At 45.4% G+C, this 25,125-nt stretch overlaps 1 protein-coding gene and 1 non-coding gene across 4 annotated transcripts in view; one reads left to right on the top strand and one right to left on the bottom strand.

Annotated features, from left to right (window-relative positions):
- Window positions 1-25,125, top strand: part of INPP5B (inositol polyphosphate-5-phosphatase B) — a 48,192-nt gene that overhangs the window by 22,826 nt on the left and 241 nt on the right. For all 3 annotated transcript variants that reach the window (XM_077753147.1, XM_077753146.1, XM_077753145.1), the window contains 16 exons: window positions 6,014-6,110; window positions 7,836-8,003; window positions 9,145-9,246; window positions 10,510-10,624; window positions 10,991-11,107; window positions 11,881-12,068; window positions 13,557-13,668; window positions 15,670-15,779; window positions 16,723-16,858; window positions 18,123-18,233; window positions 19,137-19,299; window positions 20,121-20,356; window positions 21,126-21,239; window positions 23,136-23,220; window positions 23,588-23,715; window positions 24,782-24,893. In XM_077753147.1, the coding sequence (XP_077609273.1) occupies window positions 6,014-6,110; window positions 7,836-8,003; window positions 9,145-9,246; window positions 10,510-10,624; window positions 10,991-11,107; window positions 11,881-12,068; window positions 13,557-13,668; window positions 15,670-15,779; window positions 16,723-16,858; window positions 18,123-18,233; window positions 19,137-19,299; window positions 20,121-20,356; window positions 21,126-21,239; window positions 23,136-23,220; window positions 23,588-23,715; window positions 24,782-24,893 (2,094 nt within the window). The remainder of the gene's footprint in view (window positions 1-6,013; window positions 6,111-7,835; window positions 8,004-9,144; window positions 9,247-10,509; window positions 10,625-10,990; window positions 11,108-11,880; window positions 12,069-13,556; window positions 13,669-15,669; window positions 15,780-16,722; window positions 16,859-18,122; window positions 18,234-19,136; window positions 19,300-20,120; window positions 20,357-21,125; window positions 21,240-23,135; window positions 23,221-23,587; window positions 23,716-24,781; window positions 24,894-25,125) is intronic.
- Window positions 21,992-22,095, bottom strand: LOC144222670 (U6 spliceosomal RNA). Its single transcript, XR_013332458.1, has one exon. It is a non-coding gene; the product is annotated as a U6 spliceosomal RNA (small nuclear RNA).

The raw sequence follows: 25,125 nt of genomic DNA, 5'->3' as shown, positions 1-25,125 counted from the left end.
CTGCTACTTAAGTTGTTAGGCCTTAAATACTTAGTAATTTATTTGGCCCTAACTACTTGAACAGCTCTGTTAGCTATTTCTTTTGGCCTAGAAGCTCTTTGAAAAAATCACAGACAGGAAGGGTACTGTGAACAGAGGAAGTTTAGGAAGTTCTGGAGAAAGAGAATAGAGTGATGTGGGGTGGTAGGGTTGTAGATCGACAACCTGATGTAGACATCAGCCTCCTGATGTCTGAGCAGAGGCCTGAATGAAATGGAGTGAGTAATGTGGACATCTGAAGGAAAAGCATTCCAGGCAGAGTGACCAGCAAGAGCAAAGTCTCTGAGTTGGGAATGAGCTTGACGTGTTCTAGGAACAGCAGAATAGGAAGTGGAGCCCGAGCCGACTGAGTGAGACAGAGCATGGTGGATGAGGCTGGAGAGATGTGGAGGCCAGGTTAGGAAGGAGCTGAATGATCTAGGCTGGAGCAAGGAAATTTGGGAGCAGTCAGCATGTGGGGTGGTTTTTAAAACTCTGAGACTGAGGGGGCGTCTGGGTGGCTCAGTCCATCAAGCGTCCGACTTCGGCCCATCATGATCTCATGGTTCGTGGGTTCCCACATCAGGCTCTGCGCTGTCATTGTGGAGCCTCCTTGGGATTATCTCTCTCCCTCCCTCTCAGCCCCTCCCTTCCTCTCAAAATAAATAATAAATGAACTTTCAATAAAAAACAAGACTCTGAGACTGAGATCACCTAGCTGGGAAAGAATGTAGCTGAAGAAGCTGCCATGCCAAGACCTAGCCTGGACTCATTCCTGCGGGCGGGGGTAGGGTACTCAGAGAGAAAGAGGAGCCTTCAGAAACTAAAGAAGTGTTTATGGCGGGAGGGCATGGTTCCTATCATGTGCTTCCAGAAAGGCTGAAGTGAGCTTAGCTGAAAACAAGGGAACTGACCCCTGGATTTGGCAACGCAAAGCTTATCAGTAACTTAACACAGCAGTTTTAGTAGGAGCGTAGAGACACATGCTTCACCTTGAAGGTAGAGTGTTCACCTACATGATTTGGAATTCTTCAGGCAGATTGGTCTTTTATTCTCCATTTATTTGTTTATTCAGCTATTTGTAGTGCTGTGGACTGATGGCTATTTCTTTTATACTTTGAATTATAACCCAGTATTGTTGCTCATCATTCCGGCTGTGACCATTGGAGCTCTTTTAGTTGGCTCCTGTGTCCATTTGACATACTCCCCTCATTGTGGGTGTTTTTATTATATTTTATTTTCTAAATGTTATTATTTCTTTGAGAGAGAGAGAGGGAGGGAGAGAGACACAGGATATGAAGCGGGCTCCCCATGGACATCAGAGAGCTGATGTGGGGCTTGAACGCATGAGATTCTGACCTCCCCCAAAGTCGGACACTTAACCAACTGAGCCACTCAGGGCCCCTATTTTTTTTTTTTTTTGAGTACTTTCTTGTTTTCTGGCACTACAAAATGCTCCATCTTGTATATTTCCTACCCCAGACCTAAGATAACCATATCTCAAGGAGCCCTGGTTCCTTTTATTGGAGAATAAATGGTATTAGAAACCAAGGTCTGGGCATTAAAGAGTGGTCCTTGCTACTGGTGCGTACTTGCTTCTAGGCCCTCTTAGCCTAAGGAGCAAAGAAATGTATGTGTGTATACTTACGTGTGTGTCTCTGTATTTCTACGTGTAACCATATGTATCTATATTAGGTAAACATGAACTCATGCTGATAACTCCAGCTCTAATCCACTACTACATGGGTCATTCTAGCTTCTTCCCCTGGTTTATCTGGAACCTCTTTACCCCAGCAATGAGACACCCAGCTTCCACAATCCACTGTCTGTTTTCTTTTTCTTTTTTTTTTTTTCCTTTTTTAAGTTCATTTATTTATTTTGAGGGAGAGAGGGGCAGAGAGAGAGAAAATCCCAAGCAGGCCCGCCACTGTCTGCATGGCGGGGCTTAAATCCATGAACTGTGAGATCATGACCGGAGCCAAAATCAAAAGTTGGATGCTCAACCGACTGAGCCACCCAGGCACCCCTCCTCTCTCTGTTTTCTTAAGTGTTAAATTAAATTCCAGGATCCAGGCATAGTGGCTTCAGAATTGTTAACCTATATCCCCGTGGGAAAAAGCATTTCAGCTAGAGTTTAGTGCTTGCCTACAGTTCATTTTGCCTTTAGTCTTCAGGGTTCCACTCATTTCCAAAGTTACTTAGGTCAGCACTTTTTTCTTCTTTCCTCCTCATTGAAGCTATTCATACATTTGTAATAAAGTTAGATTTTTTTTGTCATTTTCTCTTTTTAGTCCAGGATCCCCTAACCTCTGAAATGATTTAAAAAATTTTTAAAAAATGTTTCTTATTTATTTCTGAGAGAGAGAGAGAGAGAGATAGCGTGAGCAGGGGAAGATCAGAGAGAGAGGCAGATACAGAATCTGAAACAGGCTCCAGGCTCTGAGCTAGCTGTCAGCACAGAGCCTGATGCGGGGCTCGAACCCATGAACCGTGAGATCATGACCTGAGCCAAAGTTGGACACTTAACCAACCACTCACCACCCAGGAGCCCCTGAAATGATTTTTTAAATTTGCATACATTAAAGTTCACTCTTGTGCTATAAGGTTCTATGGGTTTTAGAGCCTATAGAATGTCATGTATCCATCATTACAGTTTCTTGAAGAATAATTTCACTAACCTAAAAAGTCCCCTGTGCTTCCCTCACTTAATCTTTATGCACCCAGTGAACACTTAACAACCACTGATTTACTTAGCACCTCTAAAAGTTTTGCCTTAACCATTATATGATATAATTGGAATCCTACAGTGTGTAGCCTTTCAGATTGGCTTCTGAAGTATGTGTTTAACATTCATTCATGCCTTTTTGTGATTCATTCATTTTTTATTGCTGAATAATATTTCATTATATAGATGTATCATGGTTTGTTTATCCTGTCACCTATCAAAGGATGTCTTGGTTGTTTTCAGTTTTTGATGACGGATAAAGCTGCTATAAACATGTGCAGGTTTTTATATGGACATAAAACTTCAAATCCATAAGTATCCAGGTATGTGATTGCTGGGTCATAATGGTAAGGCTGCATTTAGTTTTGTTAAGAAACTACCAAACTTGGGGCGCCTGGGTGGCTTAGTCGGTTAAGCGTCCGACTTTCGCTTAGGTCATGATCTCGCGGTTCGTGGGTTCGAGCCCCGTGTCGGGCTCTGTGCTGACTGCCAGCTCAGAGCCTGGAGCCTGTTTCAGAGTCTGTAGCTCCCTCTCTCTCTGACCCTCCCCTGCTCACGCTGTCTCTCTCTCTCTCCTAGAAATAAATAAAAATATTTAAAAAAAAAAAACAAAAAGAAACTACCAAACTGCTTGCAGAATGGCTGTACCATTTTCCATTTCCGCAATCAATGCATGAGAGTTACTGTTGCTCCACATCCTTGCCAGCAATTGGTATTGAAACTTTTTGGTTTTCAGCCATTCTAATAGGTGTCCCACGTATGCTGTTCACTAACTCAAGTATCTTGGTTGTCTAAGCTTTAGAGTTCAATGAGAGTAAGGCAAGAGAGGTAGAATACAGTTGTGGATTTGGTTCTCAGAAATAACTAGCTAGCCATGGGGTCGTAGAAGTCTAGAAACAACCTATTCTAGTTTCCTTTCTTACTTTTGTTGTATGCTGAACACAATGGGAAGATGACCTGAAACTTCCAAAAGAACACTACCGACTTGAGCTTAGATGTTATATATTTATATAAGACACATAAGGGATAAGGGACACATAAGGGATTCACCCAGTATTTTCTGTTGAGTTGTTGAGTGATTGAATTGCTTGTGTGCTGGCTAGTATGCTGGCTGATGGGGATTCAGTGATGAATAAATCAGAGTTGTGTCCTCAGTAAGCTCACAGTCTAACCGGGGGGACAGTTCCAATACACAGCAATTGAGGCTATAATGAATGACATATGGGGAGCTTTAGGAACACAAGTGGAAGGGCATCTGACCTTATCTACGAGGAGTCGGAGACGGCGTCTTAGAAGTGACCTTGGAAGATGTGGTCTATACGTAGCAGGGCTTGGCTAACTAAGTACAGTCCGTGGGCCCAATCCAGCTCACTGCCTGCTTTGTACAGCCTGCGAGCTAAGAATAGTTTTTATAGTTTTAAAAGCCTGTAAAGAATTAGAAGAGAATATTTTTGGTGACATTTAAAACTTATATAATCTTCAGATTTCAGTGTCTATAAATAAAGTTTTATTGGAACAGAGCCATGCTTATGGCTCCTTTTACATTATGACAGCAGGGTCAAATAGTTGTGATGGGAGACTATAGAGCCTGCAGGTCCTTGGACATTTGCACTCTGCCTTTTGCAGAAAAGTTTGCTGATCCCTGGCCCCAGGATGGGTAGGCGTTAGCTGTGTAAAGCAAAATGAGGAAGAAGGAAGTGGGTTTCTGATGAGATCATGATATAACTGCATTGACTTTAATATACTCAGACTGTGACTATCAAGGGGGTAGGGAGCCAGAGGCCTGTGGTGAGAGGTGCACATGGACAGGTGGGCAGGATTCAGACGAGAAGGAGAGTTGGCAGCCATACTGGGAGGTTTGGGTCTATCCAATGGAAAGCTTTTAACAGATTTTAAGTGAAGTGATTAGCCTTCCTTAAAAAAAAAAAAATAATAATAATCCTGTGGCCACAGTGTAGACTTTGGGTCAGAAATGGGGTGAGAAAGGAGACCGGGAGACTATTATCAGGTTTTTGAAGTCATTCATGGGAGACACTGGTAACATGGGCCAGTAAGGAGACATTGGAATATATTGATTTGAGAGGCAAAATTGAAAGACCTTGTTGATTGATTGGAGGTATTGAAATGTAATTTTTCTCATGTTTCAAATTTGTGTGTGTGTGTGTGTGTTTACCTCCAATATTTGTTATTTTTTGTGGTTCCTATGAATGCGTGGTTGAAAAATCCATGTTTAGTAATAGTCTTCAGGGCAGAATTCTTTCGTGATGTTTCATGCCTCCAATGCTCCTTGTAACTTGTGTGTTGAAACAGCATCTTTCTGTGGCTGTTTTCTGTTGACAAGAGATTTGGCTATCTATCTATCTATCTATCTATCTATCTTTATTTATTTTTTAAGTAGGCTCCACATCCAGTGTAGAGCCCAACATGGGGCTTGAACTCACAACCCTGAGAACAAGACCTGAGCTAAGATCAAGAGTTGGACACTTAACCGACTGAGACACCTAGGCATCTCACAGATTGGGCTTTTAAGGGGCAAAGAAACTGTTGGAAGATTAATTTTCCTTTTCAGGTTTATCTTGGTTTAATAACTGTCCCCAAGTATCTATTTATTTATTGAAAGTTCTTGGTGTGCTCTTTGGTTTTTGAGGGAATTTGTTAACAATGACAAGTGCTTCTCATCTTCTAGAGCACTTATTAGATCCTTTCTAGTGTTACATCTCTGACCCTTGCCTCTTTCCTCCTTGAACTTGAAGTCTCAGTTGGAGTAAATGGTAGTGAGATATATTTCATAATATGCTGTAAAGTATATTTCATAGTATGCTGTGTGGTTCCAAAGTTCTTACTCACATGTCAACTATTTGATCCCTACAGTAAACCTGTGAGAAGGGCAGGGTAGGTCCAATCACTGACATTAAGAGGTTGGATGACTTGCCCCAAGTCAAGAGGTCAGTAAATAGTAGAGCTGGTGATGGAGCTTAGGTCTGGAGATTTCAGTTTGATTCTTTCTGTAATGCACTCTGTTTCTAGGAAAAGGAAGTCAGACCAGTGGGATATTTAGGTTTCAGAAGTAAAGATCTCTGGATGAAATGCTTGGTTTTTCCTCCCTCTCTCTATGCTCTGGGAGCTTTACTCAGACACCAGCATAGACCTTTCCTCTGCTTTCAAGCAGTATGTGGACAGCCAGTGATTGATAGACTACAGTTTGAGAAGTGGAGATCTGTATATTAAAGTATATGTAAGTGTGTTTTCATTCCATCCCCCTCCCTTTAGGCGTTTTTGACTTTGATGGTTCGAGGTCAGATGGGAAAAGCCTGCTTGTGGACCAAAGCTCTTGGGGTCAGGATACAACAGACAACTTACTTACAAGGTAATGCACTCTCCCTTCATTTGTGCCTCTTAGGGCCACAGTTTTCCTTATTGTAGAACTGAGACCGTTACTGTGCATGATGTAAGTTGGCCCAGGGTGGCTGGCTTAGGAGATGTTGGACACTTCCTGAGCATTTACTATGTATGCCCCGCTCTGCCTTTTCACCTGAATTATCTTATTTTAAACTAAGACATTGGTTCTATTATCTTCTCTGTTTTACAGCTACAGAAACAGGTGAAGAAGGGACTTTATAGAATTGCTAGATCCAGACCTAGCAAGTAGCCTATTTAGGGTTTGAAGCTGGCAGTCTAACCCTACCTTAGAAATGTAGAAGATGAGAAACATTTTTATTTCTCCCAACCAATCTTTTAGGAGTTTCTGGACTCTGAAGATACTTTTTTCCGTTTTTATGTTCCCTTTTCTTTTTTTCTGATGTGCTATTATATTTAGCCTGTACACCAGTGCCCCCTACTGATCATAGCTGGAATCATCTGGTCAAGATAGATTAAAAACTTGCTTATTTGTGTTAATATTTTAATTATGCACTGAAGCAGCAATGAATAATCCCTGAACTTTATTTATTTTTGTTTAAGTTTTACTTATTTATTTTTAAGTAATCTCTATACCCAACGTTCGTCTTGAGCTCATGACTCCAAGATCAAGAGTGGTACACTCCACCGACTGAACCAGCCAGGCGCCCTGGAATCTCTGAACGTTAAATGATAGCTAGATCTGTCATTCTCAGCTCACTTTTAATTAGTATGTACTTGATATAATACCAGATATTTATATGGTATTTATTTAGTGTCAGAAGTTGTGGGTGCTTTGTATATCTTAATTCAGTAAGTAATCATCAACAAAAATTTCTGTGCAGTTATTAGGATTATGTTAGCTGAATGTGTCAAATTTAAAATTTTACTTAACTTAAAAATTTTTTTGATGTTTGTTTTTGAGGGAGGGAGGGAGAGAAAGAGAGAGAGAGAGAGAGAGCGAGAGAGCACAAGTGGGGAAGGGACAGAGAGAAAGAGGGAGACACAGAATCTGAAGCAGGCTCCGGGGTCTGTGCTGACAGCTTGGAGCCTGACATGGGGCTTAAACTCATGAACCGTGAGATCATGATCTGAGCTGAAGTTGGATGCTTAGCTCATCCACTTCTGGGTGGAAGAAGGCCACCCAGGTGCCCCTATTTTGCTTAACTTTAAATGTTGGCATTTGAATAATTTTTAGTATGACTGTTAAAACTGCACAAATAAAAAGGAAATATAGATTTTCTTGTTCTTTTATTTTTGATTATTCTTGTGAAATAGAGATACAGCAGAATTGTCAAGTCAAAGGATCTGGATAGTTTTATAGTCTCGTTACATGAAGCATTAGAGTCTATAAAGAGCATTGTCAAATCTGGGTTGTAATCCATACTCTGTGGCCATCTAACTGGATGGACCATTGATGATGCTAGGTCTCATTTGTCTTATTTGAAAAAGAAAGGGATTAAATCAGAATGTCTTCAAGGCTCCCCACCCCGATCTGAGATCTCTATCAGAAAATCTCGGGACCGGTGTGCTATACAGTCAACAACATATAAGTTTATTTAATTGCACATAGAAATAGTGTTGTCTTTGACTTTGGCCTGTTTTAACTTTGGAAACTTGTAACTTTATGTTCACATATTTTGTCATGGGGAGACTCATCAGAATATGGTAAATTTCTGTTTGTTTGTTTTTCTAGACAGAATAAATCCAAGTCTGACATCAGTGACATGGTTCGTGCCTCCACTATCACAGTATCAGACAAGGCTCATATTTTATCAATTCAGAAGTTCGGGCTGCGAGATACAATAGTGAAATCACATCTAGTGCAGAAAGAAGAGGATTATACCTATATCCAGAACTTCAGGTAGCTAACGGGGTGGACTGTTTTCAAAGCAAGATGATCTCTCAGCTGTCTGAAATGTAAGCACTTCCCCCACCTCCATACCCTGGATTTGGAAGCAAATCCTTCTATAGAGTCCCGTCATTTTCGAAATGATCATTTCCTTTCACTCTTCATTGGTAGGCATTTATTCTTGTGCCTTTTCTGGCCGGGCAGGTGGTAGTGTGGTAGAGCGGCAGTGACACAACTTGCAAAAAGTTATAGCAATATTTGAAGAGATATAAGGGCCAGAAGAAGGAATGATATTCTGAAATTTGCATATCTCTTGGTCATTCCTAGCCTTTGAGGAAAGTCATTTATTTTTTTGTTTTAGAGAGAGAGAAAGAGAGAGAGCACATGTGCATGAAGAAAGTCCTTTATTTATATGTTTGTTTATTTTTGAGAGAGAGAGAGCACATGTTCGAGGGAGGGGCAGAGAGAGAGAAGGAGACAGAGGGTCCGAAGCAGGCTCTGTGCTAAGAGTGGAAAGCCCCATGTGGGGCTCGAAATCACAAAGCACAAGATCATGACCTGAGCTGAAGTCAGACACTTAACTGACTGAGCCAGCCAGGTGCCCCTGAAGAAGTCCTTTAAATTGAAGTTAGTGAATTGAAGTTAATGTTTGGTAATCTTTTTAGACGGGATTACTGGAAGTGAACTGAATAGAGGTTGCAGATTCTGCCAGACCTTTTTAAATCCGTGCACTAGGACTATACCACAAGGTAATATTGTTGCCAGGTATATAAAGAGTCACTTGTGAACACTGCTGTTGCTCTCCTTCTGAAAGTAACAAGGTTCTTCTTTTTTTTTTTTCCCCCCCAGTTCCCTAGCATACACAAGGTGAAGAATCATTTTGTGGATTATGGCTCTCTAACGTGTTTTAAAGCTAAACAGGAATGTTCAGAGTAGGCGCATCCTGTTTGAAGTCCTCATGAAAGCACCAAATACCATGGCAGACTGCAAGTCACCGTTTGGTGCCACAGTCTTTGGTCTAGGTTAGGTGTGATGTTTCTTGCCTTAGAATTCTACTCCAAAGAGACTGAAACTGGGCAAAGTCAGCATAGGATGCTTTCTCCTGTCACCTTCATAGTCCCCCAAGTGATTCATCGGTTCTCTTTGTTGACAGGTTTTTTGTGGGAACATACAATGTGAATGGCCAGTCCCCCAAAGAATGCCTCCAGCCCTGGCTAAGCCATGGCATTGAGGCCCCAGATGTGTACTGTGTAGGGTGAGTGCCTCTCTTCTCGGTCGTCTCTGTATCTCGAGAAAGTACAACTGGGGTTGAAGGGACAGGGACCCTGTATAACTGAATGTATAACTGCATTTTTGCAGCAGGTGAAAAATGAGCATGTGCTTAATAACAGCTGCTTCTCTGTTTGATGTTCTTCCTCGTGGTAAACAAATTTCTGGCACCATTAAAGTGATGTGCTTGGCGTTTAAATGCTATTATTATTTTTAAAAAGTTTTATTTACTTTTTAAATAAAAGTTCTTAATAGTTTTTATTTATTTTTGAAACAGAGAGACAGAGCATGAGCGGGGGAGGGGCAGAGAGCGAGGGAGACACAGAGTCTGAAGCAGGGTCCAGGCTCTGAGCTATTAGCACAGAGCCCAATGTGGGGCTCAAACTCACAAACCATGAGATCATGACCTGAGCTGAATTTAGACGCTTAACCAACTGAGCCACCCAGACGCCCCAAAATGCTATTATTTAATTGTTAGGGTAACTCTCCTATTAAAATCACTACACCTTGAACTGACTTTCATCATTTAGACATTCAACACTTTGGGGCGCCTAGGTGGCTCAGTCGGTTAAACGTCTGACTTTAGCTCAGGTCATGATCTCACAGTTCGTGGGTTCGAGCCCCGCGTTGGGCTCTGTGCTGACAGCTAGTTCAGAGCCTGGAGCCTGTCTTCGGAGTCTGTGTCTCCCTCTCTCTCTGACCCTCCCCTGCTCATGCTATCTCTATCTCTCTCTCAAAAATAAATAAAATGTTAAAAAATAGCACTTTGTTGGTCATAAAGCAAAGATATCTTTTGGCAAGGAAGGAAGGGTAGCTTTTAAAAAGCCCCATCAGTCTTTTTTTTCCCCCCTCCATTTTTCTATTTTCTTACCACTGCCCTGGGCACTATGGATAGGTTGGGGCAGCAAAGAAGCCTGTATGTAAACTGGGAAGGGCCTAGAATTTGGAATTTATATAGACCTAGGTGTGGCCCTCAGTTTGCCATTTGGTGGTTGTGTGAACTAGTGGGCTCGGGTGTGAAATGGAGATGCTTCCAGCTGCTTCACCGGCTGGTTATGGAGAGAAAATGGCTGAAAGTGCTGTTGGTTCCTTAGCATTTAGTCCCTTGGCTCCAAGTGTTCATTTTTCTCCCCTCTTGAGGGCCCTGCGGTTTAGCTGGAGAGCTAGGACACACGCATCTACACCAACCTGAGGAGATGTTGTTTGGCCCGTGACCTTTCTCTGTCTGACTACTTGCTGCTTATAACAGGTTCCAGGAGCTTGACCTGAGTAAGGAAGCCTTTTTCTTCCACGATACCCCGAAGGAAGAAGAGTGGTTTAAAGCTGTATCAGAAGGTCTTCATCCAGGTGCCAAGTACGCAAAGGTAAGAGGGGGTCAGTGACCTTTCATTTTATGTTGCCATGCAGGGAAATTCTAAGACCGTTCTTGACTTTTCCTGTGAAGTAAAAGTCCTGGCTTATCATAAGCCAGTCCTGATTATTTCAGTTCCAAGTCCTCCGGAAGAGGTGCTTTGGGTAGGAATGACGCAGGTCTTGGCCCCGGGAGGCTGTCCGCGGTATCACGTAGCATGTTCAGTGAGCTGAAAGGTGATTACCCCGTGTCCTGTTCTGAAAAAGGAGACATGTTAGCCTCCGGAGCCAGCTTCGAGACTGCTTTTCCTCTGGGACATTAATTTCCGTTTTCAACGCTGTTTCATGCTGTGACCTGAGTGTTTGGCTCTATTGTCCAGGTGAAGCTCATCCGACTGGTTGGGATTATGCTGCTGTTGTATGTCAAGCAGGAACATGCGGCGCACATCTCTGAGGTGGAAGCGGAGACCGTGGGGACAGGAATCATGGGGAGGATGGTGAGGTTTCGCTTGCTATGCTCGGCACACCAATGGCCTTGACCCCTAGGGTTTTGACACTACCTCTCCTGCTACCGTGACTGCACGCACGCCGGTGCCTGTTTGGCAGGATGAACGGGGCGCTCAGGCACGGCTGGATGCAGCGGGCTACTCAGAAGTCGGATTTTAGCGAACTGCTGGCTGCCTTGCCCCATTAGCACGTATCCCTGTGTCCACTCCACACTAGAGCCTTTGGCTGGTCTGCCCACTTCACCCATGAAATCTGTTACAGAGACTCTGTTGGGAAACCAAGGTAAAGAAAGAACGCTGGGGGCGCCTGGGCGGCTCAGTCAGTTAAACGCCCAACTCTTGGTTTCAGCTCAGGTCATGATCTTAACGGTTCATTGGGTCAGACCTCTCGAGAGAGAGATTCTCTCTGTCTCTCTGTCAAAAAAAGAGAATGCCGATAACAGGTTTGCAGTTTTCTTGTCTTGAGGCTCCTACAGTCCCAGCTTTAGGCTCTGCCGCAAGAGCTTGGCTTCCTGCGGAGAAGGGCAAGCGTGGGGTTTGCCTGTGACTTTGTGAAAAGTGGATTCCGCTTCGCCACCGACTGCCTGGTCACTCTAGCCAGTGACTCTTGGGTTCGTCTTCTTACCTGTCAAAATACAGACAGTAACTCTGCTACATTTCCCTGTCAGGGTTATTCTGAAGAGGACTGATTTTGAACGTGTGCAGGTGGGAGTGACTGACCCGATGAGGTTGTGACTCGGACTCTGTGGGGCTCTTTCTCGTAGGGTAACAAAGGAGGAGTGGCCATCAGGTTCCAGCTCCACAACACCAGCATCTGTGTCGTGAACTCTCACCTGGCGGCGCACACGGAGGAGTGTGAGCGGAGGAACCAGGACTATAAAGACATCTGTTCTCGAATGCAGTTCTGTCAGGCTGACCCAGGCCTCCCCCCTCTCACCATCAGCAAGCACGAGTGAGTCTGGGCGTGGAACCCAAGCAGTTCACCGCTCCTGCTGTGCAGAGCCCGGGCCCCCCTGTTTCATCGGGGGTGAGAGGGGAGGCCTCCCACAGCCCGAGCGGGAGCTCCAGCCAGCGCTCGCTTACACGCGGGTTAAGTCCCCTGAGGTGTTCAGTTTCCCAGCTCCCCATCTGGCAGACCTCCAAAACCTTTGTCCTGCGTCATTGGTCCCTAGAAAGTGTAGATTTATTTTAACGCAGGTCTGCCTCGATAAACATCATGCGGGAAGCAACCAAAGAGCAAGCTTCTCAAGCCCAGGTTTTAGAAGCATGTTTTAAGATTCTATCTGTCCGTCCTTTCCAGAAGCGTATGTGATGGAGACCGGACCGCGGTAGTCCGCCTTCCCTTAGTCTTGAACCTCTTGATTCAGCATTACAAAGTTGTAGTCACAGCTGCTTGGACAATCTCGTGCTGATCTTTGTTCCCTTTATCTCTAAAACTTCCTGTATGTCCGAATTCGAGGCATATTAGGATCCCGGGCTTTACAGTAACACTTGAAGCTTGTGCCACTTCTTTTAGAAAAAGGAAGAAGCCACTGGGGGCACGATGTCTGCCAGGAAGCACCCCGATTCAAGCCTCTCATCCCGCCTGCTGTGGTGGTGGCACTGTCTTGAGCTCACTGGCCTTCTGGAAGCTGACAGGATGGCTTTTCTTCTCCGGGGACCCCAGCAGGGAGTGTGTCTTCCATTCTGCCGATCCTCCAGCACCCTAGTTGGGGAGGTGGCAGCTTGCATGTCAGTCTGTCTGCCGTGAGCCTGTGGATGCATTCATTGTGGTGTGTGTCTGCTGCTCTGCGCTCTCCAGTTCCTGGCTGCTGGCTTCAGATAGAGCAGTAGCGGACTTGATGGGATGTGCACGGTCATCGGGAATGCTCGGCTAGCCTTCTCCCAAAGCAGTGGGTGGAATAAAACACCTGTCACGCTTTGCACAAAGAGCCAACCGAAGATAGTGGGGGTTAAACTCAGACTCCCCCGTGAAGGTTGAGCTTTGTTTCAGAGGAACTCAGCTCTAGAAACAAAGGCGGAGAGTGTGTCTTGTGGACTGTGATGTGCACAGAGGCGACCCGATGGCATCATCTGGTTTGGGGTCCCTGAGCAGTTGATGTGCCACCCAATATTTGATCTTTGGCGCGTCTTCCCAGGAATGAGGTGACTGGTGGTCTTGCTTTTAGACCTGATTAGACTGTCTTTTCAATTATACGAGAGTAAAGTAGTCCAGGACAACTCAAGACCATTGCTCATGAATCTGGAGCAAGGCCCTGGAGCCAGCAGCACGTTAGCCGTGGCGTGAAATGGAGTGGCAAGGAAAAGATTTCCCCAACAGCTGAGTCCCTCCCTTCCCAGCTCCCAAGAAGCCGAGCCTCAGGGGCCTTCTGTCAGAAGCACACTGGCGAGGATGGAGGAAGTCCCGCCTAAGCCATGACCTTGTGCTCTGTCCTCACAGTGTGGTCTTGTGGCTGGGGGACCTCAACTACAGGATAGAAGAGCTGGATGTGGAAACAGTGAAAAAGCTCATCGAAGAGAAGGCCTTCAAAAAGCTGTACGCGCATGATCAGGTACACACGGCCCCCCACCCTCCTAGGCGGCTGTCCCGCCGCTGTGAGGGCACGAGAAGGCCTGGCTTCCCAACCCTCGGCCTCTTCTTCCTCCGCTGGGCAGGCTTCCCTGAGGAGCTGATGGCCAGTCATTTCTCTTCCCATCCACGTTCCCTCGTCCATGGCTGCCTCCCCATCGGCTCTTCCCTCGAGGCGCCTCATGCCCCTTGGGGGCAGGAGTGTGTATGTTCTCAGCCTCTCTCCCCCACTCCCCCTTTCCCTGGTGCTTGCTTGTTCAGGCATTTGTTCAAGAGGGGGCTAAAAGGGTGCCAAGCTTCTCATAGGGATCCTTGGCATGTTTAAGATGATTTGTTAAATTCTTTTCCGAGTGAGCCCCCCCTGCCCCCTCCTGATCCTCAACCAGGCTTGTCCAGTGTACACGACAGCTCTTTCTCCAGAGCAGCTTTCTTCACCCCCGCCAGGAGCCGGTTCTGGAACCTGCTATTCTCCACCGTGGTTTGGGTCAGCATTTCTTGCTCAGAGCCTGAGCCATCTCACGGGACAAGAGACATGTGTGTCTCACTGGCTTCCTTGAGGCCACTTGTCCCTGTAGGTTTCAGAACCACTCAGGTGCTTGTTCAGAAGGTTCAAGTCCCTTTTCTTTTTAGTCTGTAGCCACGTTCTTATTGTCACCAGTCTCAGTCTTTCTCTGAACCTTTTTGTCCCCTTGTGCACATCAGTCAGAGGGGGAAAAAAATCTCAATTTTGTCGTGTCTTTTATGGAATCATCTCCTCTTCAACCCATTTTTCTCTGCAGTTCCTTTCCTTTCCTTATATATTTTTTTCTTTTATTCTTATTTCGGCATTAAGCCAGTCTGCTCTATACCTGTTTATTGCATCTGTATTCTGGAGTGAGGCATTCTGGTTTCCCGGATGGTGTCCTACTCCCCTCCTTTTGCCTTCTTTTCTGGTCTTTCATCAAGTAACAGTGCCTATTTGGTGTATTCTCTGCTTTCCAGATGGTTTTAAGGTCTATACATACTGATTTAAGACTCAGTCTTACATTACTGTCTACATTTTTATTATTTCTGTGGACTTTTCTGTAATAGTTTTTTTTTTTTTAGGCATTCCTATTTTGGGGGAATTTGGCACCTATAGTCCCCTGAATAGTTGACCCCCTGTGTCCAGTGCTAGCTGACAGTTCTTCACCAGCGCACGCCAGGCCAGGCTTGGGCCCCTGGGGAGGAGACAGGAGCACCTGTGATTGTTCATCTCGCTGAGAGAGTGCTCTGGAAGGAGCGCCTAAAATGAGCGCAGCCGGAGGAATGCTGGCTATTCCCAGGATGCACCAGGCACTATTCTAAGCTGACAGTTCTTTCCAAGAGTGCCGGCAGGCAGACTCTATTACCGATCCAGAATTCGCAGGGGGGGAAACCAAGGCACAGAACTTTCCCCAATTCACATAACTCCATACCAATCCACATTTGGTAAACTGCTTTAGAGAACCGTTTAAATTTAAATTTAATTCCTACTTGTTTTGGTATACTTCTATCGCTTTCTACATACATGAAAGTTCCCTTTGCCTTTTGGATTGTATCTTTCCAGACCCTTTTCCATGTAGTTCTCTTTCCGTGTACAGCGGGAACAACTGTGTTATGTAGACGAAATGTCTGATACTTGGAAGGAAAAGCTCTATGTCTGTTGGTACCTGACCCTCTTAGGGACAGCTCAGCAAGATGGTACTCAGGCCCCTTCAATGCAGTTACACTCTTAGAAAAGAGCCTTCAAAACTGTACAGCAGGCAAAGGAATGGTCAGTTTGCTCCCCTTCCTAGGATTTCGTTCTCAGAATCTTACAGAATAACTTTCTCATGGGCCTTTCCCTTTGGGTTAGGGCTGACTTCCAGATTAAAGCCCTTTCCTCTGCTAATTCAAGGTTTCACTTTTTTATTTTGAGGGGTTTTTTTTTGTTTGTTTGTTTTGTTGTTGTTGTTATTTTTCCCCCTTGCCCCCCTTTTTACAGCTGAAAACTCAGGTCACTGCCAAGGCAGTCTTTGAAGGCTTCATTGAAGGCGAGCTCACATTCCAGCCCACGTATAAGTATGATACTGGCTCCGACGACTGGGACACCAGGTAGGTGGGGGTAGAGGGGCGCAAATGGAAATCCAGAAATTTCGGGAAGCCCTTGCCCCTGTGGTCCTAGAGAAGGAGATAGGAGTCCTATGACTTCTCTGCATTTTATGCTCTGGTTAAACATTTTCCCTTAGTATCTGCTCATCTAGCAGCCCTGCCTTCCCACATGTTTTCTTTTAGACAGTCTTAGGCTTTGTTCCACAATACTTTACTTTTCAGTTATGCTTAGGGTGAGAGGATGATCCTAAGCAGCTTAGCTTGCACTTGTCACTACATAGGAGTTTATCCTTTTTCTTAGTGCTTATGGCATGCCTCACATTATGTCATACACTTCTGTGACCTCATTTAATTTTCCCAACAGCCAGGGGAGGTAGGTGTGATTTATTATCCTCAATTCTTAGATTGGGGAACAGAGGTATACACAAATCCAAGAGCCTCTCAAGGGGCACCTGGAGCATGCAACTCTTCATCTTGAGGTTGTGAGTTCAAGCCCCACGGTGGGTGTAGAGATTACTTAAAAATAAAAACCTTAAAAAAAAAAAGAGATCAGAAATAAAGAGACTCCCAAATGGGCAAGTGTAGCGCCAGGATTCTAACCTAGGTGGAAGGAATTCAGAGCCAGTTTAAACCACCGTCTTTTAAGGACCACAGAGTACCTACTTCCAGATTGCCTTTTTCATCTTGTCCCCATAGGAGGGTAAAGAGCAGAGAATCATTCTGCACTGTGTTTGGCTTGGAGCCCTCGCAGCTGTTTTGGGTGACACCCACAGGGTACATACTATCCTCGGATGGGCCCGAAGCGCTGTGCCTTCTCGGATCCCCAAGCCTGCATGCACATGCACGTGAAGGCCCTGTCCTGTCTCCCCAGCCGAGCCAGGGTGCCGGCCAGGCACTGGGTACTGATGCGCCTGTGTGGGCCCCCAGCGCAGCCTTTGCATTTCAGTGAGAAGTGTCGTGCTCCCGCCTGGTGTGACCGCGTCCTCTGGAAAGGGAAGAACATCACTCAGCTGAGTTACCAGAGTCACATGGCCCTGAAGACCAGTGACCACAAGCCTGTCAGCTCAGTGTTTGACATTGGGGTAGGTGGGCAGCTGACCCCCGTTGCAATCACTCTGTAGGGAACTGGTTCTCATCACTGCTTTTGTCGTTTTGGTCTCCTCCTCCCCACCTGAGTGTGTAAAAGCTTTTAAATGTTTTTAGGGGCGCCTGGCTGGCTCAGCCTGTAGAGCACGTGACTCGATTTTGGGGCTGTGAGTTCGAACCCTATGCTGGGTGTAGTGAATACTTAAAAATTAAAAAAAAAATTGAAAACAATGTTTTAATTTAAATCCAATTCATAATTATTTTGGTAATTTCTCCTATGTATTTCTCCATACATGGACGTTCCTCTTTGTTTTTTTCTTTTTAATGGACTGTGTCTTTCTAGGCCTTTTTCTATGCATTTACAAATGTGTCAGTATTCTATGTACAACATAGAGGATGGTTTTTCTTTTTGTAAAAGAGATCACCTTATGCGTATTGTCCTGAGAGAACATTTTTTTCCCTACTGACTATGTCTTAGATTTTTCTATGTCACTAAAGGTAGATCTCCCTCCTCCTCCCACTTCTGCTGACCCTGTAGGAGCTTATTTCCCACATCCTGGGTAATACTGAATTTTATCAGTCTGAAATTTCTGCCAACCCAATGGGCCAAAAGAAGAAGATACGTCATTATTATAGATTACATTTCCTTGATTGCCAGTGAGATTGAACATCTCTTTATTATCTCTTCTGTGACTTCTGTTTCTTCATTTTACCAATTTTTGAGGGTTTAGGTAGAGGCATATCAGAATCCGTGAGCGTGTGGGTGGCTTGAAAAAAGCCTAACGGATATCATAAAGTTTTATTATTGGAAAGTGACAAAAATTATGTTCATAATTCACTATTTGGAAGGGAAAGCCTGGCAAAATCTTAGCTGCTGGAGCACAGGTTACAAAAGCTTGAGAAATGCCACGTTAAATCAGACCCTAGAGAAGTTTCTCGCTGCAGGCCTGTTGACAGCAACAAAGGCACTGAGCATCTTTCTGCCCTAGGTCTATGACCTGGCAGGGCTCCCATCCAAGCTTACGCTCCAGCGTCTTCTCTCTGCTAATCAGGAAGCGGTTGGCTTTACCACAACTTCAGCCTCTGAAGGACCCTTCTGAGACTATTGTTAATTGGATTCTTTGTTGATTAATTAAATCTATTTAGTCCTCACTTTCTGTGCGGCTCTCAACTGCTCTTTCCCAATATTGTGTGTGTCTTCTTTACTGAAAAGGAGGAAATGGGCAGAAGGCAACTCGGGCTCTGATGTCTCCCTCTCAGGTGAAGGTGGTCAACGAAGAACGTTACCGCAAGACTCTGGAGGAGATTGTGCGTTCCCTGGATAAGATGGAAAATGCCAACATTCCTTCTGTGTCCCTTTCCAAGCGAGAGGTAGGAAGGGCATGTTCTATTCATAGAACTTAAGTCTCACCTGCAAGGGCTCGGAATTCTAGGAGGCACCTATCCGACCACTGGGCTCCAGTCTTCTTGGCTGATGGGCTGCCGCTAGTGAAAGCGAGGCTGCTGATGTTGGTTGAGAGGAGGGGTTGGTTTAGATGATGTTCATCTCCTGATCGTCTACATCAGAAGCCTTTCACCTTTGTGGCTCATATGTTTCACCCATACATGGGCCATTCATGAACTAAACGATGGCATAGATGAGCTAAAAGGTGTTGTGTTTGATTTTAGTGTAACTGGGTAGGTATTCTCGCAGGGGGATTTTCTTCCTCCTGATATTTTGCTCTGACTGAGATTAAATGGAGTCTGAATTGCTTGGGTACACACGTGTTGGTGGGAGGCAAGGCAGTGTAGAAAAGGGATGGGCAGTGGAGGAAGTCAAGTTAGGGCTGAAGGTTTTTCATGGAAGAGCTACAGCCTAGATCATTTGGAATGGACAATACCAAGAAGCCAACCAAATGGCGATTTAGGGTGAGGGTATTTTTAATGCCCTAGATGTCCAACTACTTGGAAAGATGTGCTTAGTCTTCACGTTTGGGGGTGTACTTTGTAAAGGGTATTTTGGAAATGGTCTTCGGATATAGAAGATTTGAACTTTGATTCCTTTAGGAAATCTATTTATAAAGCAACACGAAGTTTTTGCGTTCCTGGGTAAAACATCCAACTGGCCTTTAGTGGAGCTGTGGCCTCCCTGGTAGATGCCTAAAGCAGAAATGTGATTCAAAAGAGGCAGTCCTTCATTTTCTTTCAGAAAGGGCAAAGATTGCCTGGTTGGGGTGGCTGGGCAGGTTGCCGAGAAGAGGACAGTGGTCTGATGGGTCCTGGTCTTGCCCCCAGTTCTGTTTTCAGAATGTGAAGTACATGCAGTTGCAAGTACAGTCCTTTACAATTCATAATGGACAAGTGCCCTGTCAGTTTGAGTTCATTAACAAGCCTGACGAAGAGTCCTACTGCAAGCAGTGGCTGAATGCCAACCCCAGCAGAGGCTTCCTCCTGCCAGGTGAGGCCTCCGTTCCCAGCTTCCCGGTTACTGGTTTGGGGAACACTCTACCCTGCCTGCCTGTTTTCCTAAAATAAGCTTTTTTGTTCCTGAGTGTTTTGTTGTCTGATCGAAACTTCTAAAAGCCCTGTGGATGTGAACCATCCATGAATAAGATAGAAAAACAGTCAAGGGCAGGAGTTCAGCTTGAAAACCTTTCTCAGCCATCTGTGTGTTCCATAATTTCACAGAAAGAGAAGACAGAAGACCTCTGGGAAGCAGGTGCTGTTGTCGAAGGACCCATTTTCACTGTCTGCCTCACTGTAATCAGCTCCCAGCGTCTGCTCTTGTAGGGAAAGATAATGGGGTGGTAATCCAGAAATTATATCTGCCCCTGGAATGTACCATTCATGTCTTTCCCCTGACTGCTCCTTTGCACTCTGTGTCGTGCTGTGTGGCAGAGGGATTGAGCCTGTTTTGTGGACAGTTCGCAGGCTGATATTCGCATTATATTTTCTGCTGGATCAAGTGTCTTCTGACCTGGCCCAGGGCAAGCACCTTGATCCATGCCTTCGATTGTATTAATAATTCTAACTTGAGCTGTGCTCCTTGAATTTCATAGCAGTGGCCTCTTGCACATGTTTTTGTTTGTTTTTGTATTCCCACTTGACCTATAAACTCCTTGTTCATGTGTCCTCTGAGTGCTGAGCACATACATACTTGTTGGTTGGCTGATTTGTCTTATTTCCTTTCCCAGCCCCTTGCGCCTGATCCTTGCCCCCTCTGTCCCCTTTCCTCTTGGCCCTTCACCAGCCAACATTACTTTTGATGTTATTCTTCAGATTCCGCCATTGAGATCGAACTGGAGCTATTTGTAAATAAGACCACGGCTACAAAGCTCAACTCAGGTGAAGACAAAATTGAAGACATTCTGGTTTTGCACTTGGACAGGGGAAAGGATTACTTTTTGTCCGTGTCTGGGAACTACGTGCCCAGCTGTTTTGGATCTCCCATTCATACGCTGTGCTACATGAGGGAGCCCATCTCGGACCTGCCGCTTCAAACTATTAGAGAGCTGGTGAGTTACGTGCCACAGGGAACTATCTAGAACTGTAGCAGCTGAGCCAGTCAAACAAGATAATCTCTGTCTTTCATACATAATTCATTAGAGAAACTCAGCCATGGATACCAAGATGTGAAGCTTCCCTGGCCTCTGATTTTATTCCTGTTTTTGTTTCAATCATCACTTGGTCATTCTTCATCGGGAGCTAAATTTTCTGAGACGCAGAAGGCTCCTCTGGAGAGAATTCGAGTACAAGGGGACCAATTTAGAGCAGATTTATGGTGATATGCATTTCCCCCATTCCAGTGCATTTTTATGATTTAGGGACTCTTGATTTCTATCCTCTTCATTATATAAGGTGAAAACAGAGGCCCAGTAAGGAGAGTGATAGGTCACAGGTCACATGGTGAGTGAACAGTGGACCTGTCCCCTGCATTTAGGTTTTTGGACTCTCAAGTCTGTCCCCTAATCCTCCCCGACCACATTCTCACCCTGGTTCTGATGGTGAAATGCTGCTGGCAGGATGTGTTTTTCAGAAGACAATGTACATTTCACCTGATTCATTGAAACTGCTTGCCACAACCCATTCCTCACTCTCAAAAGTCACCTTTGTACCTTGATTCTCCCCCCTGACTTCATTTGCCTGTAGAGTGTTTGCTTAGGGGATTGAAAGGCTTCCCTTCCTCCATGGGTTCGCTGCCCCCATTGTCAGGTATTCTCCTAGAGCTAGCCTTCACACATCCCATTGGTGGGCCTTTGGACTCTGCTTTTTATTTCTTTTCAGACTCTGATGCCACTACAGACTGAGGATGATGGGATCCAGTTGGAGAACCCCATGGGGATCCCCAAAGAGCTCTGGATGATGGTTGATTACCTGTACCAAAATGCTGTCCAGCAGGTACGTGGGGCTTAAGCAGTCAGACCTGACTGAGGCCAGGCTGCCTTGGGAAAGAGCATTAGCTCCAAGAACTCCTGATGTAAGAAGGTTTTACCCCAAAGAACCTGTGGAAAGCTGTTCTTCCTCTAGGGTGTGAACGGGGGATAAATTAATGTTTCACACCCCCATGAGACCTTGCTGTTACATACAGCACTTGATTACCCTCAAGGGAAGCAGCCTTGCCTAGGATGGCCTTCGAGGCACAGCCTGTTTCCCCGTCCTGGTCTCTGGGGTCCTCCAAGTAGAAAACCATCTGGATTCTTCTTAGGATGTCAGCCTGCCGTCCTTATGAGGAAGGCTTGCCAGTTTCTAGGAATGGGAGGGGGGCTAACTTGATGAGCCAAACCAAGGTAGGAGACCAGATAGAGCCCCCAGGCTTTGAGTCAGGAGGCCTGATTTCCAGAGTGATTGGGCTGCATGAAATCAGATTGGTCAGTTTCACAGAGTCCTTCATATAGGGAGGAGAGTAATACAAACTAGAGTCTATCACAGCGCTACCCCTTGGGAACAACATACATTCTTAGGGCTTTCTCTTCTCACTTCTCCCCGCTCCTTACATTTATTCTTACAGTGTACCAAACACTATTCTAAGTGTTTCACAGCATTGCTTCACTTAGTTCTCGCAGTGGCTCTTAGGTGAAGAACCAGAGGTCCAGGAAGCTAAGTAACTTGGTCAAGATCCCAAAGCTGATAAATGAGTAGGATTGGGATTTGAACTCAGGGAATCTCTCTCTAGTAGTCACCTTCTTGAGCAGGGGCCATGCTAATCTTGTGTGTATCATTCCAGTTTTGGAGTATGTGCTGCCCAAGTGAGCACAGAAGTCACATTCTTTTTTATTGTTTATTTATTTTTGAGAGAGAGACAGAGAGAAACACTGTGAACACGGCAGGGAGAGAGGGACAAGAGAGGGGGACAGAGGATCCAAGGCCGACTTTACACTGACAGCAGAGAGCCCAGCAGAGAGCCTGGTGCAGGGCTTGAACTCATAAACTGTGAGACCATGAGCTGAGCCCAAGTCAGACACTTAACCGACTGAGCCACTCAGGTACCCCCAGAAACCACATGCTTAAGTATTGTGCTAATCTACCTTCTCTGTAGAGCTCCATTCAAGTGTAACTTTTGAGCAATACGTAGAATATTATCATTCAGTTATATATGGTGTTAAGTCATTTAATAAAATAAGTATAAGGCATGCTAGGACTCGTGGAAATACCTTTATTGACATAATCTTGTTTTCACAAGGTAGGGAGGTGCCTTTTTAACCTTCTCCATCTTATAAATGATATATTTTCTTCACGTTTTTCTTTTTCTGGTTAATCCCTCTATAACACTGCAGGAAACATAGCTACATCTTTAAGTTTTCCTCTATCACTGTGTGTAGAATGCCATACTTGTAGTGTTGTTGTTCTTTTTTTTAATGTTTATTTTGAGGGAGAGAGAAAGAGCATGAGCAGGCGAGGATCAGAGAGAGGAGAGAGAGAATCCCAAGGAGGCTCCGTGCTGTCAGAGCAGAGCCCAACGTGGGGCTCGATCTCATGAATTGTGAGATCATGACGTGGACCAAAATCAAGGGCCGGACACTTAACCACCTGAGCCACCCAGGTGCCCCCTATAGTTTTATAATAGACATTTTATCACTTTAAAGACCTGTTGCGGGAGCATGCTTGGAAGGGCTGCAAGACGAATTAGCCGCATCAGCCCTAAATTTATCAGCTTCTTTATCAGGGTGACTCAAAGGCCTCACTACACTGTTCGCTCCCTTTTGACACCTTGCTGGTGATCACATTTCTAGATCAGGAAATCATGGCTGATTTTCTGAGAATATAATGATTCTGTGACTTTCTTTCCTTTTGCAGGAAGATCTGTTTCAGCAGCCAGGCCTGCGGTCAGAATTTGAGCATATCAGGGACTGTTTGGACGCTGGAATGATTGAATCCCTCTGTATCCTTCAGACAGTCGTGTGTGCATGTGTGTGTGTCCTTGTGTGACTACGATTAAGAGGTGAGAGAAAAGAAAGAACAGTATCTTAAGACTCAAAATCAGGTCTTGTGTCCTCAGCTATCATATTTTTCTTACTAAAAGTTTGCATAGAGAAGACGTTACAGCTTTAAGCAACTGAGATAGCAGGAACTCAGGAAGGCCCCGCTAAGCTGAAAGAGAGCTTGGCCCCCTTCACCGCATCAGGCTGGCACCCCAGCTCTGAGCAGAGAGCCTGGCTGGGCAGGCAGCACTCGAGGGACGCGCTCATTCCTGGGCCTTTTCCTAACCACGGTATGGCGTCGTCTGTTCCTTAACGATGGGCCAAAAGCCGCCAACAATCATTCCGTGGCTGAAGCCCTGCTGCTTTTCCTGGAGAGCCTGCCAGAGCCTGTCATCTGCTACAGCACCTACCACAGCTGCTTGGAGTGTTCCGGCAACTACACGGCAAGTAAACAGGTGAGGGGAAGCGTTAAAGCATCAGCGGAAACGTGCTGCAGCCCAGGGCCCCCTGGGGCCCGAGGGAACAGAGTGGGTGCAGTGCCTCAAACGCAGTGTCCTTCTAACTCCGCTCCAGAGCTTTTCTTCCCAAACCTGTTCTTCCTCTCATGTTCCCTTTTCTTTGAATGGCTTCACCCTTAATTCCAGTGACTCAACCTGGAGACCTGAGTCATTTCTGAGTCGTCCTCTGCTCGCCTCCCACATGCCCAGTTCCCTTGATCTGTCACCCGTCGTCTTCCGTTCCCGTGCACTTGCCTTGGCTCTAAGCCCTGCATTCAGGCGGTCCCTCCGCTGATTTGTTTGGTACACCGCCCTCAGACCACGTGCTCTAAAGCTATCGTCATGTCACTGTTGGTCAAACACCGCACTTGGCTCTCCATTGCCAGTTAATGATTTTCTTAAGCAAATACTCGAGACTTTTCGTGATCTGGCCTAGTGGTTCACACGTGTTCACAGGCCATAGCAGAATCATTTAGAAAACCTGCTAATCAAACGGGTTCCAGAGCCTCACCCCACATCCACTGAACCAGAACCTCTTTGGGAATATTTCTTGTATGAGCTTCCCAACTGATAACGATGATGTGCAGAGAGCTGGAGCACTCATTGAATTCTGTCCTGATTGACCGCTCTCGGCTTAGAACCTGTTCAAACAGTGGTGCTCCTGCTAAAATTGACTTCCCAGTGTGTCCTTTCTCCTTATCTCACTGTTTTCCTTCTCTTGCCTTTTTTACGCTTGCCCTAGTCATCACCTCTGTAGGCCTGGTCTTGTCTTCAAGACCCAGCTGAAAATGTCTTCTATTCCCCTGCATCTTCTGAGAGCACATAGTTCAAATATTGACCTCTAAATTCACACGGCGCTTGATCCGTGCTTCTCTTTTGACACTTGTGCCAAGTGCTAAGTGATCAGGGCTTTCTTTGCATAGCCTTTCTCCTGTCCTGGGATCATGTGCTCAGTTCCTGGAATATAGCAGATGCCTGACAGACGACCGACTGAAAAGACAAACCCCAATTTTCCTTCTTTCAGGTCATTTCTACCCTCCCCACCTTCCACCAAAATGTCTTCAACTACTTGATGGCGTTTTTGCGAGAACTACTGAAAAAATCGGCAAAAAATCATCTGGATGAGAATATTCTAGGTAAGCAGCCGAGTGTCTGTGGAGAGCATCTCTGCAAACCGAGAGACTCCTTAGCAGAAATGGGCCCGGGGGTGGCCTCCAGACCACTGCCGTGGAACTAAAATCCTCCAGCTCCGGGCACCATGCACCCTCACACGGCTTTTGTTTTCCAAGCAGAAAGTAACGCTTTGGGCCACGCCTCCCAACTCAACAACACAAGAAGTAGTGCTCCTTTTGCTGAATCGTTCCGTTT

This window comes from Crocuta crocuta, unplaced genomic scaffold (genome assembly GCF_008692635.1).
Source record: "Crocuta crocuta isolate KB4526 unplaced genomic scaffold, BGI_CrCroc_1.0 scaffold303, whole genome shotgun sequence".
Classification (NCBI taxonomy): Eukaryota; Metazoa; Chordata; class Mammalia; order Carnivora; family Hyaenidae; genus Crocuta; species Crocuta crocuta.
Note: the sequence above shows the minus strand (reverse complement) of the source record. Positions and strands in the feature narration are given on the sequence as shown.